General features: G+C 36.3%; 1 protein-coding gene across 10 annotated transcripts in view; it reads right to left on the bottom strand.

The window, feature by feature from the left end:
- Positions 1-12958, bottom strand: part of BIRC6 (baculoviral IAP repeat containing 6) — a 259855-nt gene that overhangs the window by 83577 nt on the left and 163320 nt on the right. For all 10 annotated transcript variants that reach the window (XR_001111187.2, XM_012475391.2, XM_012475389.3 and 7 more), the window contains 5 exons: positions 11362-12142; positions 8903-9046; positions 8365-8494; positions 1756-1887; positions 1174-1338 (listed from right to left, as the gene is read on the bottom strand). Coding sequence is in view for 9 of the 10 variants with exons in the window: in XM_012475391.2 (XP_012330814.2) it covers positions 1174-1338; positions 1756-1887; positions 8365-8494; positions 8903-9046; positions 11362-12142 (1352 nt within the window). In the remaining variant the exon portion in view is untranslated. The remainder of the gene's footprint in view (positions 1-1173; positions 1339-1755; positions 1888-8364; positions 8495-8902; positions 9047-11361; positions 12143-12958) is intronic.

Below are 12958 nucleotides of genomic sequence, written 5' to 3'. Positions count from 1 at the left end.
CCCATCATGCCCAGCTAATTTTTGTATTTTTAGTACAGACAGGGTTTCACCATGTTGGCCAGGATAGTCTCCATCTCCTGACCTCATGATCCCCCCGCCTCAGCCTCGCAAAGTGTTGGGATTAAAGCCTTAAGCTACCGTGCCTGACCTTTTCTATTTTTCATTAACCTCTGTTCACCACTTGCAGCACAGAACATCAATGGTTTATCTTTCTGTTTGTTCAGTCATATATGGTGGTTATTCCAACACCATATTCTCTTGGAAGACATTTCACAATTACATTGCTGTCCAGTTTCTCCAACAGTTTGACTTTCTGTGCTAAAAATAAACATAAATCCTTCCTCTTTTTATTATTACTGTTACCCATAGAGGTATCTGCAGGCCTTTTTGAAATTATCAACACTACAGAGCAAAAAAAAACCACAGCAATGCACATATGTCTTGGCACCATGTGGGGCATTGTGGGAAACCTGGTGTTGGAACATCTGGCATGCACATGTGCAATTTTATTACTCACTGTGGATATGTAGGGGGAAATCGGGCATGCTCAAAAAATATCTGAAGGGGGCTGTAAGGGTCTTTTTCCTTTTGTGGATGCCAAATAAACTGTGCATTGTGTGCCTGTGTTTAGACTGCAACCGTCATATGAGGTCAGATGTGGACTGTTCCACTACTGTCTGTGAGAACTCAAAAAGTATCAGATACTGAATTTTTGGATTAGGGATGCTCAACCTGTTATCACCTTGAACAACAGACAAGATAGCGCTCAATAAATTTGTTTTACTGGGAAGAACATATTTCTTAACTACCAGTGGTGTAAGAGTTTTACTGTTTGAACTAGTCCTAGAAATTTGCCCCACGATGTTTCCTAAATAACTTGTCATGAACTCTCTATTTATTTCATCAATCATTTTATGGCACACTGACAGAAAAACTTACAAAATCAGTCAAGTCAAAATATATAACTTGATAGTGTTAAAAAGGACATGTAATAGATTGCTCCTTCTTTGCTATAACTTCTCTTGGAAGGAACTGCAAGGAAGAAGTCTGACTAACTCATTGATCTCATCAATGGCACCCGATTAAATATGATTTTGGTGATTGTGCCTCTGATTTACATAGTTTTAAGACTACTAAAATTTCTTTGATGTTTATTAATTGTGGAGTTATTACCTGCCAAGAGTTTGTGAAACAGGTGAAACACTGGGACAGTAATTATTTTGTTGGCAGCCTCGGCTCCTGAAGTACTTCCTATTTTATCAGGTATTGTCCTCCCTCTCCTGGATGGTGGACGAGGTGGTGTAGCTGACACAGCACGTTTAGATTGAGACTTCAGCCCTGAAAGAAAAGGATCAGTAAATACATCAATATGAAGGAAAATGGTGTTTCTAAAATATTTTAATGAGGTATGCATTCCCATCTAATGTCAAATATAGAAATGTTTCTTCTAATCCAATATCTAATCTTCTAATTCTATTTGTCCTTCATGACAATATTTAAATAGTTTTGGCATTACATCTGTTATTATTTTCCAAGAAAGTAAAAACTATAGCTAGCTGCTATAATCTCTGAAATATTGATGACAATCCATTTAGTAGAAAGTAGGACAAAAAGATAAAAATCTAGTATTAAAACATCATTACGACTCGGCTTTGTACATTAGTACATTGTATTACATGAATTTCCTGCAACTAACATTGTAATATTTTATAGAAACCCAAACAAAATCAAGATTGTAAAAAATAGAAAGCATACCAGAGGCAACAACAACACTGTAATTGTCTTGAAATCCATTTTCCGCTTTAACTTTTTCTTTCTCCTCATGGTTTTTCTTTTCTTTGTCATCTTTTTGTTCACTAATTAGTTTAGCTGTGATACTTGGAGTATCTGTAAGAAGATATTATCTAAAATACACTGCTTTTCCAAATCATTAAGAAAGGAAACAATGTATTTCAGAGGAAGATTATGCAAGATAATATTATCCTTAATACTAAGGCAATATAAAGGAATTTAGGAGAAATGGCATGAGGTAAAGGCCTGATATCCAATCTTTTCTGACACTGATGAAGAAGACTCACAACTGTATTTAAGCCAGGATATTTAAGTTCCACTCTTTATAAAGTATTATATACAGTATTTTAATAGTACTACCTCCAGAAACAATGAAAAACCTGTAGCATGGAAACTTGCTTTATTGTAGCCATAGTTCAATGTCCTTGACACCTGCATCTAATTCAATCCTCATAACATAGAAATCAAGAAAGAATACTATTTTCAAAATGAATAAAAGCCTTAAAAAGGCTACTGATCTAATCTGTATATGGAAAATATGGGACTCAATCTCAAGACTCAGTCTATAGCATTAAACTAGACTTCTGCTTATACTACAAATCAAAGTATATTTCTGTAACAGAGATTTCCCATTCTGTTAATTTTTATTTAGGACAAAAACAGGAATCTTAGACAACAAAGTAATGTGTTTTAAAATGTAATGTATTTTACTTTAAAAAATGAATATTAACGGCTTTCACAGATAGTTACTATTCTCCAAATATTTCTTTCAGTACTGTGGCATACAGCACACCATTAAAAATTATAAAATAAACGGGTAATTATATAATGTGATTCTGTGATTAAGAAATTTAAAGGCTGAATAAACTTTAGATATTAGAATTCTTTTTGCTATATGAATATAACTTATCAATTCTCCAATTCTCTCTCTCTTTTTTTGTAGACAAGGTCTCACTGTGTCACCTAGGCTGCAGTGTAGTGGTGTGATCACAGTTCACTGCAGCCCCAACATCCCAGGCTCAAGTGATCCTCCCACCTCAGCCTCACAAGTAACTGAAACCACAGGCACATGCTATGAATTTCTGTATTTTCAGTAGAGAGGAGGTTTCGGCTGGGCGCGGTGGCTCACACCTGTAATCCTAGCACCTTGGGAGGCCGAGGTAGGTGGATCACCTGAGGTCAGGAGTTCAAGACCAGCCTGGACATCATGGTGAAACCCCATCTTTAAAAAAAAAAAAAGAGAGGAGGTTTCACCATGTTGTGCAGACTGTTGTTGAACTCCTGGGCTCAAGCCATCTGCCCGTCTCAGTCTACCAAAGTGCTGGAATTACAGGCATGAGCCACTGCATCCAGCTCAATTCTCTTTTTACTTCCCTAATTTAACATAATTATGACCCAGTCTTTTATGTTAAAAAGAATGAGACAATAAAACAATAAACATCTTTTGTAATAACTCCCATTTTATAGTTTTTAGTATATGAAAGTGATTTCAATCTATACAGCTTCTTAATACCAACTGCTAATTGCCTATAGACAGTTTGTTTTGTGAGATAAAAAATTTTATATACATTATAAATGCATGCTGCAACAATACATTTTACTAAAAAAAAACCAAGCAACCAAAAATGGTAAACATATTGACACAGTCATAGTGAAACATTTAAATAATAAGAAATTCACAAAGTTAATTCATAGCATAATCAGGTAAGAATAATACATAAAGAATATTAGGTAATAATTTACTTAGTGCAATTAGAAGTTCAGCTAATTTTCATTTATTACCCTTATCTCAAAAGTAAATATAAAGAATAAACACCATTCAAACACTAAAAGGTATCAGTATGAAAAATTTTTTCAATCTCCTTTTAAAACTGCTCTGGTTTCTAATATTAATTTACTTTTTAATTTTTTAATACAAATTTCTATTTTTTTCTCTGTACTTGAATAGACAAAAAAAAGTGCTCTGTTTTAGAATTCCACTTCTGGCCAAGATAGAATAACAAGGTTCATTCTCCCACCTGAAATGACCATTAACTAGAAATATATACTAACAATACTTTCTAGACACTGAGCATCAGGCAAGGCAGGGCAGGGCAGTGATGCCTGGATAAGGTGAGCCCTAGAATTGTGTGAGCTGTCTGGAAAAAGAATTCCTAGGCCACAGCTCAGCACAACCTAGATGTCTCCTAGACTAAGGATACAAGAGCTGGGAATCCAGGATACAGAGCCAGGAATCCAGGAAGAAGAGATTTGCATCTATAAATCTAGAGATCCCTAGCTCTCCAGAGATCTAAAGAGGGTCTTAAAGACTTCAACATGTACTGATGAGCACATGTGAGCAAACTACTGAAGGACAGAAAAGGTGCGACCCAAAAGTAGTAGGGCAAACAACCCCAGGATTTTAGGGAATGAAATGCTTTGTGTTCTTGACATCTAGTGAATTCCTATCAGAGTACTCATAAGGACAGAGCCTTAGTAATGGGGTCAAATGGGATTTAGAACTGCATTTTCAAATCTGGTACCCTAATTCTATTCTAATGTAGTACCTATTTAAAGGTAAAATTCATTAAAATTAAAAATTAAATTAAAAAATTTGGTTTTTTAGTCTCATTTCATGTGCTTAACAGTTACCAAACTAGACAACATTGGTTTATAAAAAATTCCTATAATTATAGAAGTCTTGCCTTAGATTAGAAGCTGCTCTGATCCTATTTACAAAGATAAAAAGCAAGTCTAAAAGCAACAGTTTTCAAATATTATCATTACATTTCATGAAAAAATAAAATATACATATTAGAATACAAAATATTTAGCACCCCAAAAAGTAAAATTTACATTGTCTGGTATCCAAGAAAATTTTCCAGGCAAATAAAGCAGGAAGAACATACAATCCATAAGGAAGAGAAAAATAATACAAACGAGATTACTATGTTCAAGAAAGTTGAAGAAAGCCTATACATTTTAAGTAAGGACAAGAAGATATAAAACTTCTAACAAATTAGACACAGGAAATTATCCAAAATTTAAAAATAGAGAAGAAAATGATTGGAGGAGAAAGGAAACATAGATTTGGGGAGGTATCAAACAACTTAACATAGCCTAGTAAGTGAATAACTGTAATTATAAAAAAGGTGGGGCAGGTCGGGCGCAGTGGCTCATGCTTGTAATCCCAGCACTTTGGAAAGCCGATGCAGGCTGAGGCAGGCGGATCATGAGGTCAGGAGTTCGAGACCAGCCTGGCCAACACAGCAAAATATCATCTCTACTAAAAATACAAAAATTAGCTGGGTATGGTGGCAAGCATCTTTAATCCCAGCTACTCGGGAAACTGAGGCAGGAGAATCACTTGAACCCGGGAGGCGGAGGTTGCAGTGAGCCAAGACTGCACCACTGCACTCTGCACTCCAGCCTGGGCAACAGAGCTAGATTCTGTCTCAAAAAAAAAAGGGGTGAGGGGGAGGCAAAACATTTGAAGAAATAATTGGCAAAATATTTCCAAATTTTGTGAAATCTATAAACACACAGATTCAAAGAAGTCAACAAATTCTAATCATAAGAAACGTGAAGAAAAAATTCTAAGGCACATAATCATACTGCTTAAAACCAGTAACAAAAATTTGTAAAAGCAAACAGACTGACACATATGAAGGTATTTATCTGAAAGTAATATTGTCAGCCTGGTGCGGTGGCTCACACCTGTAATTTTGAAGAACAGGACAGGAAAGGAAAGATGAAAAAGGAAAAAGGAAAGGTCACTTCCTTTTTGGCTGGTTGTAACATTCTCGTCTTTGCTTTTTTTTTCTTTTTTCTTTTTTTTTGAGATGAGGTCTTGCTGTTGCCGAGGTGGTGTGGAACTCATGGGCTCAACTAATGCAGAGTGAGACTACATCTCAAACGAAAAAAAAGAAAAAAGAAAGTAATATTCTGAAAAGCTATAGATAGTAGGTATATTTACTGAGGCAATACTTCTCAATTACTTGTTCTTTTTTTTTTTTTCTTAAGATAAGTCTTGCTCTGTTGCCAGGCTGGAGTGCAGTGGTGCAATCTCAGCTCACTGAAGCTTCTGCCTCCTGGATTCAAGCAATTCCCCTGCCTCAGCCTCCCGATTAGCTGGGACTATGGGTGCATGCCTCTACACCCAGGTAATTTTTGTATTTTTAGTAGAGATGGGGTTTCACCATGTTGTCCAGGATGGTTTCGATCTCCTGACCTTGTGATCCGCCTGCCTCAGCCTCCCAGAGTGTTGGGATTACAGGCGTGAGCCACCGCGCCCTGCCCAAATTACTTGTTCTTGTACATGTTGATATGATATAAACATATAAGTAAATATATCATAAAATATGGCTAAAGATCATCAAGCCACTTTAAAGAACCAAAAAAATTGGCAAATAGAGGTTACATCCAGACATATAAGTTATAAGGTAGTATACTTCTAAAGCAATTAGCTTTCTTTTATTTTTGTGTAACACAGAAAACTATTTTGTAAAATATTTTGAATGATAGAATGTTTTAGAATAGCATTCTTCCACAGTAAAGACTGATTAAAATGTTCAATTTTCAGTTATTTTGTATTAAAATGTCTACTTTTGCACTTCAAGTTAAACATATGAAATATCAGTATCAATAATTGAGCTTTGGTGCTCTTCCCCACTTCATTTGTTTCATTTTCCATTGTTTTTTGAAATAGTCTTGTTCTGTTGCCCAGGCTGGAGTGCAGTGGCACAATCTCAGCTCACTGTAATTTCTGCCTCTAGGGTTCAAGTGATTCTCCTTCCTCAGCCTCTGAGTAGCTGGGACTACAGGTGTGCGTCATCATGCCAAGCTAATTTTTGTATTTTTAGTAGAGATGGGTTTCACCATGTTGGCGGGACTGGTCTTGAACCCCTGACCTCAGGTGATCCACCTGCCTTGGCCTCGCAAAGTGCTGGGATTACAGGTGTGAACCACCGTGCCTGGCCCATTAATTTAATTTTTAATTTTCATTTTTCTTCCTCATGTAGAATGGACAATTTCAAGACACTGATATAAAATAGCCTCTAACATCAAATTTTCAAAAAAGTTTCTCTGTAAGAGATAAGGCAGCCATTTTCAAGTAAACTTTTAAAAATATTTATAATAGTATACTAACAACCTACTGTATAACTTGTGAAAAGGTAGGAAAGAATTATGATTTTATGCATATTTATGTTAGACACACTGACTGTGAAGCAGAAAACAATCTTTCCTACCTACAATCATATCCCTTCACATAGTCTCACTTACCATCTATGTACGGTAACAACTCCCAAATCTCTTCAACTCTTTTACTCTGGGCTTTAGATTTGTATTTTTAACTGATAAATAGACATTTCCAACTTTTTTCTTAGATACTCCTATTTGTCCTTCAGTTTACAGCTTCCATTAAAAACTTAGGTCTCCTCTTATGTATACAGATAGAAATATACACATATTTGTTATAACGCAAACAGACATTTCTAGCTTATTTCAGAAGCTGACAACAGATATAAGATCACAACAATCTTGTGGGGCGGAATGTGTGTCTTGCTCATGTTTATAATCTTAGGACAAATTATAGTGCTTACATTTTGCAGATGCTCAGTAAATTCACTCACTGATTAACTAGAATTTCTGAGAGGCGCTCCAAGTATTTAAAGTTGATATGGGCCAGGTGCAGTGGTTCACACCTATAATCCTAGTATTCTGGGAGGCCAAGGTGGGCAGATCACATGAGGTCAGGAGTTTGAGACCAGCCTGGCCAACATGGTGAAACTCAGTCTCTACTAAAAATACAGAAAAAAAATAGCTGGGCATGGTGGTACACAACTGTAATCCCAGCTACTTGGGATGCTGAGGCAGGAGAATTGCTTGACACCAGGAGGCAGAGGTTGTGTTAAGTTGAGATTGTTCTACTGTACTCCAGCCTGGGTGACAGAGTAAGACTCTCTCAAACAAATAAATAAATAAATAAATAGTTTATATGTCTTTGCCATCAAAAACTGCTTTTTAAAAAAGTATCCCATATGTTGTTTGACGGTATCACCCTGTAAAATACAGGCAAGAACCTAGGGAAAAATGTTCTCTCTGCTTTCCTCACTGACTACAATAAACAATAAGGTAACCAGTCAATTCTACCTACTCCATTTATGTCACCGATCACTATCTTCAATTTAGTAAATGTTTATTAATTTGAATCTTGCTATTAACCTAAATATCCCACAATTTATCTAGTATAAAATAACCAGATCGTTTATTGTGAGAACATGCCATCAATGGTTTGTCTATATTTCTACCTGCCCATTTGTCACTGTGGCACATTAAACCAAAAGAATTAAGGGTGCCTACATATATTTCCCATTTTGTCCATTTGATTGACTTACTTATGCTTCAAACTATAAAGATGTTTGGTATGTATGGTAACAACAACTCCCAAATCTCTTCAACTCTTTTATTCTTTTATTTTTCTAGTCATTAATGGTTGCCAAATGGATGCAGAAAATAAAGTTACAAAAACAATAAACTCCATATACATCAAACATAAAGTTAAAGAAAAACTAATACTTAAATCTGACTTGCCTGACACTCTGTCAAGAACATCTGATAATGTCGTTGAGACTGGTAAATGAAGAGTACGGAATTTGTGGCCTGCTCCATACATTGGATGCTGGATGACGTGGCTAGTAGCATTAATTCTACCTTTGTATAGCTGAAAATCAAGAAATCAAGGAAATCAAGAGTAACTTTTTGGAATACATATTGTTATAAAATAATCTCAAAAGCATGTAAGAAAAAAATACTCAAATCCTATAATTTATTTTAGATATAGCATGTTTGCCATGGTTTGTTGGTCAACTTTTGCATTATCAATCTGTACCTAATATTTTTCTTTTTTTCCCACAAATCAAACTATACTACTCAGGTAAAATTATGTTATTTCTAGGCATGAGGAAGAGTGCTATCCTTAAAGTGTCAAGTTCTGTCATTAGGTATAAAGGCTGTGCTAGTTTCAGTTTGTTATATTAGAAGTTAGAACATAGGTGATAACTTCAGGCTCTGATAGAAAATTATAAAATATTATACATACACAGCCAATGATTAAGTGTTAAATACTCACTGGACATGGAGACTGAAGAAACATTGTCACTTTCTCATCTTCCAGCATCAACTGTAAAAACAATCTTCGTATAAACCCTGAAATGTTCCCAGATGTTGGAAGGTTCCCTCTTTGAGGAGATGTCTGAAATAGTTCACAAAGAACCTGGCAAGACAAAATACTTAAAAAGTTAAATGCAAGATATATGCAGCTTTCTATTTTGAGAGATAAAAAGAAAATAGAAAGTATGAATTAACAAGTTTATTTTAACGTATCAAATCAGCAACTAAAGAACAAATGTCTCGGAGGGGTCTAGTGGTTATGTTTTTTTGTTAAAAGAGGAAAGAAATGATTTTATCTTAAAATATATGAATACTGAAGGAGATAAAGTTAAAAGTTTAAGAAATGTATCCAGGGTTTAAAAAAATTACTACTAACGAATTTTCACATAATGAATGTCTCACATAACAAACTTCTGTTACCTTTAGTCAATATTGATATGGTTATGATAAAAATTATTTTTAAGAGTATATTAAAAATATAGAACAAGGCCAAACATGGTGGGTCACACCAGTAATCTCAGAACTTTGGGAAGCTGACAGAATTCCTTGAGCCCAGGAATTCCAGACTAGCCTAGGCAACATGGTGAAACTCCATCTCTAACCACACACCTTTCCCCCAAAAAATCAGCTGGGCGTGGTGGCATGTGCCAGTAGTCCCAGCTACTCGGGAGACTGGGCCAGGAAGATTGCTTGAGCCCAAAAGCTTCAGTGAGCCGTGACTGCACAACTGTACTCCAGGCCTGGGCAACAGAGAGAGATCCTGTCCCACCTCACCACCACCCCCAAAATATATATAAAGCCTTAATAAGAAACTAAAAGAGAAATCAATGGGACACAAAGAGTTCATGCTACCCAGAAGCACAAACCAAAATTTCGAATACCTATAATCATGCCCTTGGGTGAAGTTGGTAATTTAAGCACTTTCTTTTAATATGCATGTTTAGCAGAGATATTTTCCCAGTAATTAATTACTACAGGCAGTAAAATATCTTGCTCTCCTTCTTCTCTTTTGTTTTGGTTTTTGTTTTGGCGACACAGTCTTGCTCTGTTGCCCAGGATGGAGGGCAGTGGTGTGATCTCAGCTCACTGCAGTCTCAACTTCCTGGGCTCAAGTGATCCTCCCACCTCAAGCATCCTGAGTAGCTGGGATGAAAGGCGCATACCACCATGCCCAGCTAATTGTTATTATTATTTCTTTTTTTGTTAGACAGGGGGTTTTGCCAAGTTGTCCAAGCTGGTCTCGAACTTCTGAGCTCAAGTGTTCCACATGCCTTGGCTTCCCAAAGTACTGGAATTATAGGTATCAGTCACTGTGCCTGGCCTGCTCTTCTTCTTAGTAAAGTTAACTCCTTCAGTATTTTATAAAAATTATAATACCTATCTTTCTAGGTACTAAGAAAGTTTGACTTGAATAAGCACTATTAAATAACAAGGGGAAAAATTATTTACTAGTGTCTACCATATCTCATATAGCCTCTATGCTAGGTACGATATACAAATTAAAATATTTAACAGTCTCAAAAATTCCTTGAGGCAGGTATTGCCAGCCCCATTTTATAAGATTAAACAATATGCCCAAGGTCACAAAAGGTAGCCAATAGCAAAATTTTGCAAAAAGCCAACTAGAATTACTCTTGAAATAATTCTACCTTTAGGATTTTGGGCCAAGAGACATCATATTATAAATTATCTTCCACATTTTTTTTTTTTAAGATGGAGTCTCACTCTGTTGCTCTTGACTCACTGTAACCTCCACCTCCCTGGTTCAAGCAATTCCCCTGCCTAAGCCTCCTGAGTATCTAGGATTACAGGCGCACACCACCACACCCTGCTAATTGTTTTTGTATTTTTAGTAGAGACCGGGTTTCACCATGTTGGCCAGATTGGTCTAGAACTCCTGACCTTGGCCTCCCAAAATGCTGGAATTACAGGTGTGAGCCACCATGCCGGACCTTTCACATTTTTTCTGTGTCTTATCTGGAGTCTCCTATCTGAAATCTAATCTAATGCCTGTTTAAAGAGCACCAAACTATCAGTATGGTAATCTGGTTACTCAAAAATACAACGCCTCAACACACATCAGTATCCAGTGAGCAGTGTTAATACTGTTCCAGCAGCTGAAATGTTCTTTCGGGTCTTTTCTTTTTGTTTGTGGAAATTTTTTTAAAATGAGGATTGTATGATCTAGCTAGGATCCCAATGAATTTGCCAATCATCTTATTATAAAGAACAAGCAAATTCAAGTGACAGCATATTGTGAGGGGGAGAAAGGAGATAACAGTACTTTAGTTATAGTTTACATTCAGATCCTTAAAGGCACTTACCCCCTCCCAACAAAATTTATTATCACCTGGCCTTCATACATGGCCCTTTCTTATACAATAAAACAACTAAAACATAAGTTAGTTTTTCTCTTACCTGTGCCATCAGCTTTTGATTATTAGGATGGCATGAAATGCACTGCAGAAAGAATGCAACAGTTGCATTCTCAATTGCCGTGCGCTGTTGAGTAGTCAATCCTGTTGCAGCAGCTGAAGAAAGAGAAGCTGATCTTGTACTGGTCTGTTGTGCACCTAAATTATGGCTTCCAGAAGTGGACCCGGAGTGACACAATAAAAACAGAAGTGCTGTCCATAGCGGATTGACTTCAGAACCACCAAGCCAATCTTTCATAATATGGCTATTGCCAACTTCTGTCAAAAACCTAAGAACAGGAGCAACTAGGTCTGCTGTGATAGGCATCTTATTACATTGTTGTGGAACATGATGGCGCCTGAGTTTGTCCTGGGAAGTATCTACTGATTGAGCAATGCTTTCTGAGTTAGAAATGTGGCTAAAGCAGAAACTAGCCAGACTCCTCACAAGAAGAGAAGGCAAACCTGAGTCTAGTAATTGTTTAATAGCTTCTGGAGATTGAGAAGAGGAAGCAAGGGTAGCCAAATGTGATTCAGTTAATGCAAGAGGTGCTTGTGCATTTTTAGAGTCATCTGTTAAAGATGAACTGAGATCCTGCTTTTTGCTATCATCTGTCATGGACAGTCTATGGTGACACTGCACTGGAGGAGGGGTAATTCCCATCCAGCCCATGAGCAAAGAAAAATAGTTTGGGTGTATGTGACACATTGAGCAAAGCAGACTGTCAACAGCTTTCTTCAAAACCATATTGCAGGGAAGAGACATGGACCAATTAAAAAGTAACCTAGAAAAATAAAAGATATCATATTAATGATACAAGTTTTTTTTAGAAGCAACTCACTGTTTCAAATATTTCTATTATAGTTCAATTTATACTCTGACAAAAATTACATACACTGTACTGTAATATTTAACACTGCATACATATATATTTAAAATTTAAGAATTTAGGTACATTGGAAGTTTACACTTATAAATGAGTACAGAAAATCAAGTAAACTATTTTAAAATGGTTCTATCATTTTTTGTGTGACCTAAAAGTCACATAGAGAAACAAAAAAAACATGCCAAAGAAATGTTTACGTTAAACTCCACATGACTAATGGCTTAAATTTATGTTTACAAATAAAAAACTATCAATGAGGCTTACAAATTAAGTCAAGGATTTGATATTTGCCAACTGCTAAGGCCAAATATGAAGATGACCTACCAGAAGACAACAGGCCTATTTTTAATATGTCATAGGAACTCTTCAAAAATAAATATATTCTGCTGCAGACTTAACAGTTACCTATCAGTAAGTTCAGCAAAGACTTAGCTAAATATGGTGAAGAAACGTGGGTAAATAAAAACATGTCAAAAGGACAATCTACAAAAGTCTCAAATTTTCTAGCTTTACATTTTTGTTCTTTTTTGAGATGACATCTTGCTCTGTTTCCCTGAATGGAGTGCCACTGGTGCCATCATAGGAAAATGCAGCCTCTAACTCCAGGGTTCAAGTGATCCTCCCGCCTCAACCTCCCAAGTAGCTAGGGCTAGAGGAACATGCCACCAAGCCTGGCTAATTTTTAAATTTTTTGTAGAGACTTGGTCTTGCTAT

Source organism: Aotus nancymaae, unplaced genomic scaffold (assembly GCF_030222135.1).
Source record: "Aotus nancymaae isolate 86718 unplaced genomic scaffold, 86718_ANA_hifiasm-v0.15.2.pri h1tg000057l, whole genome shotgun sequence".
Classification (NCBI taxonomy): Eukaryota; Metazoa; Chordata; class Mammalia; order Primates; family Aotidae; genus Aotus; species Aotus nancymaae.
This window is presented reverse-complemented; position numbering and strand designations above follow the sequence as displayed.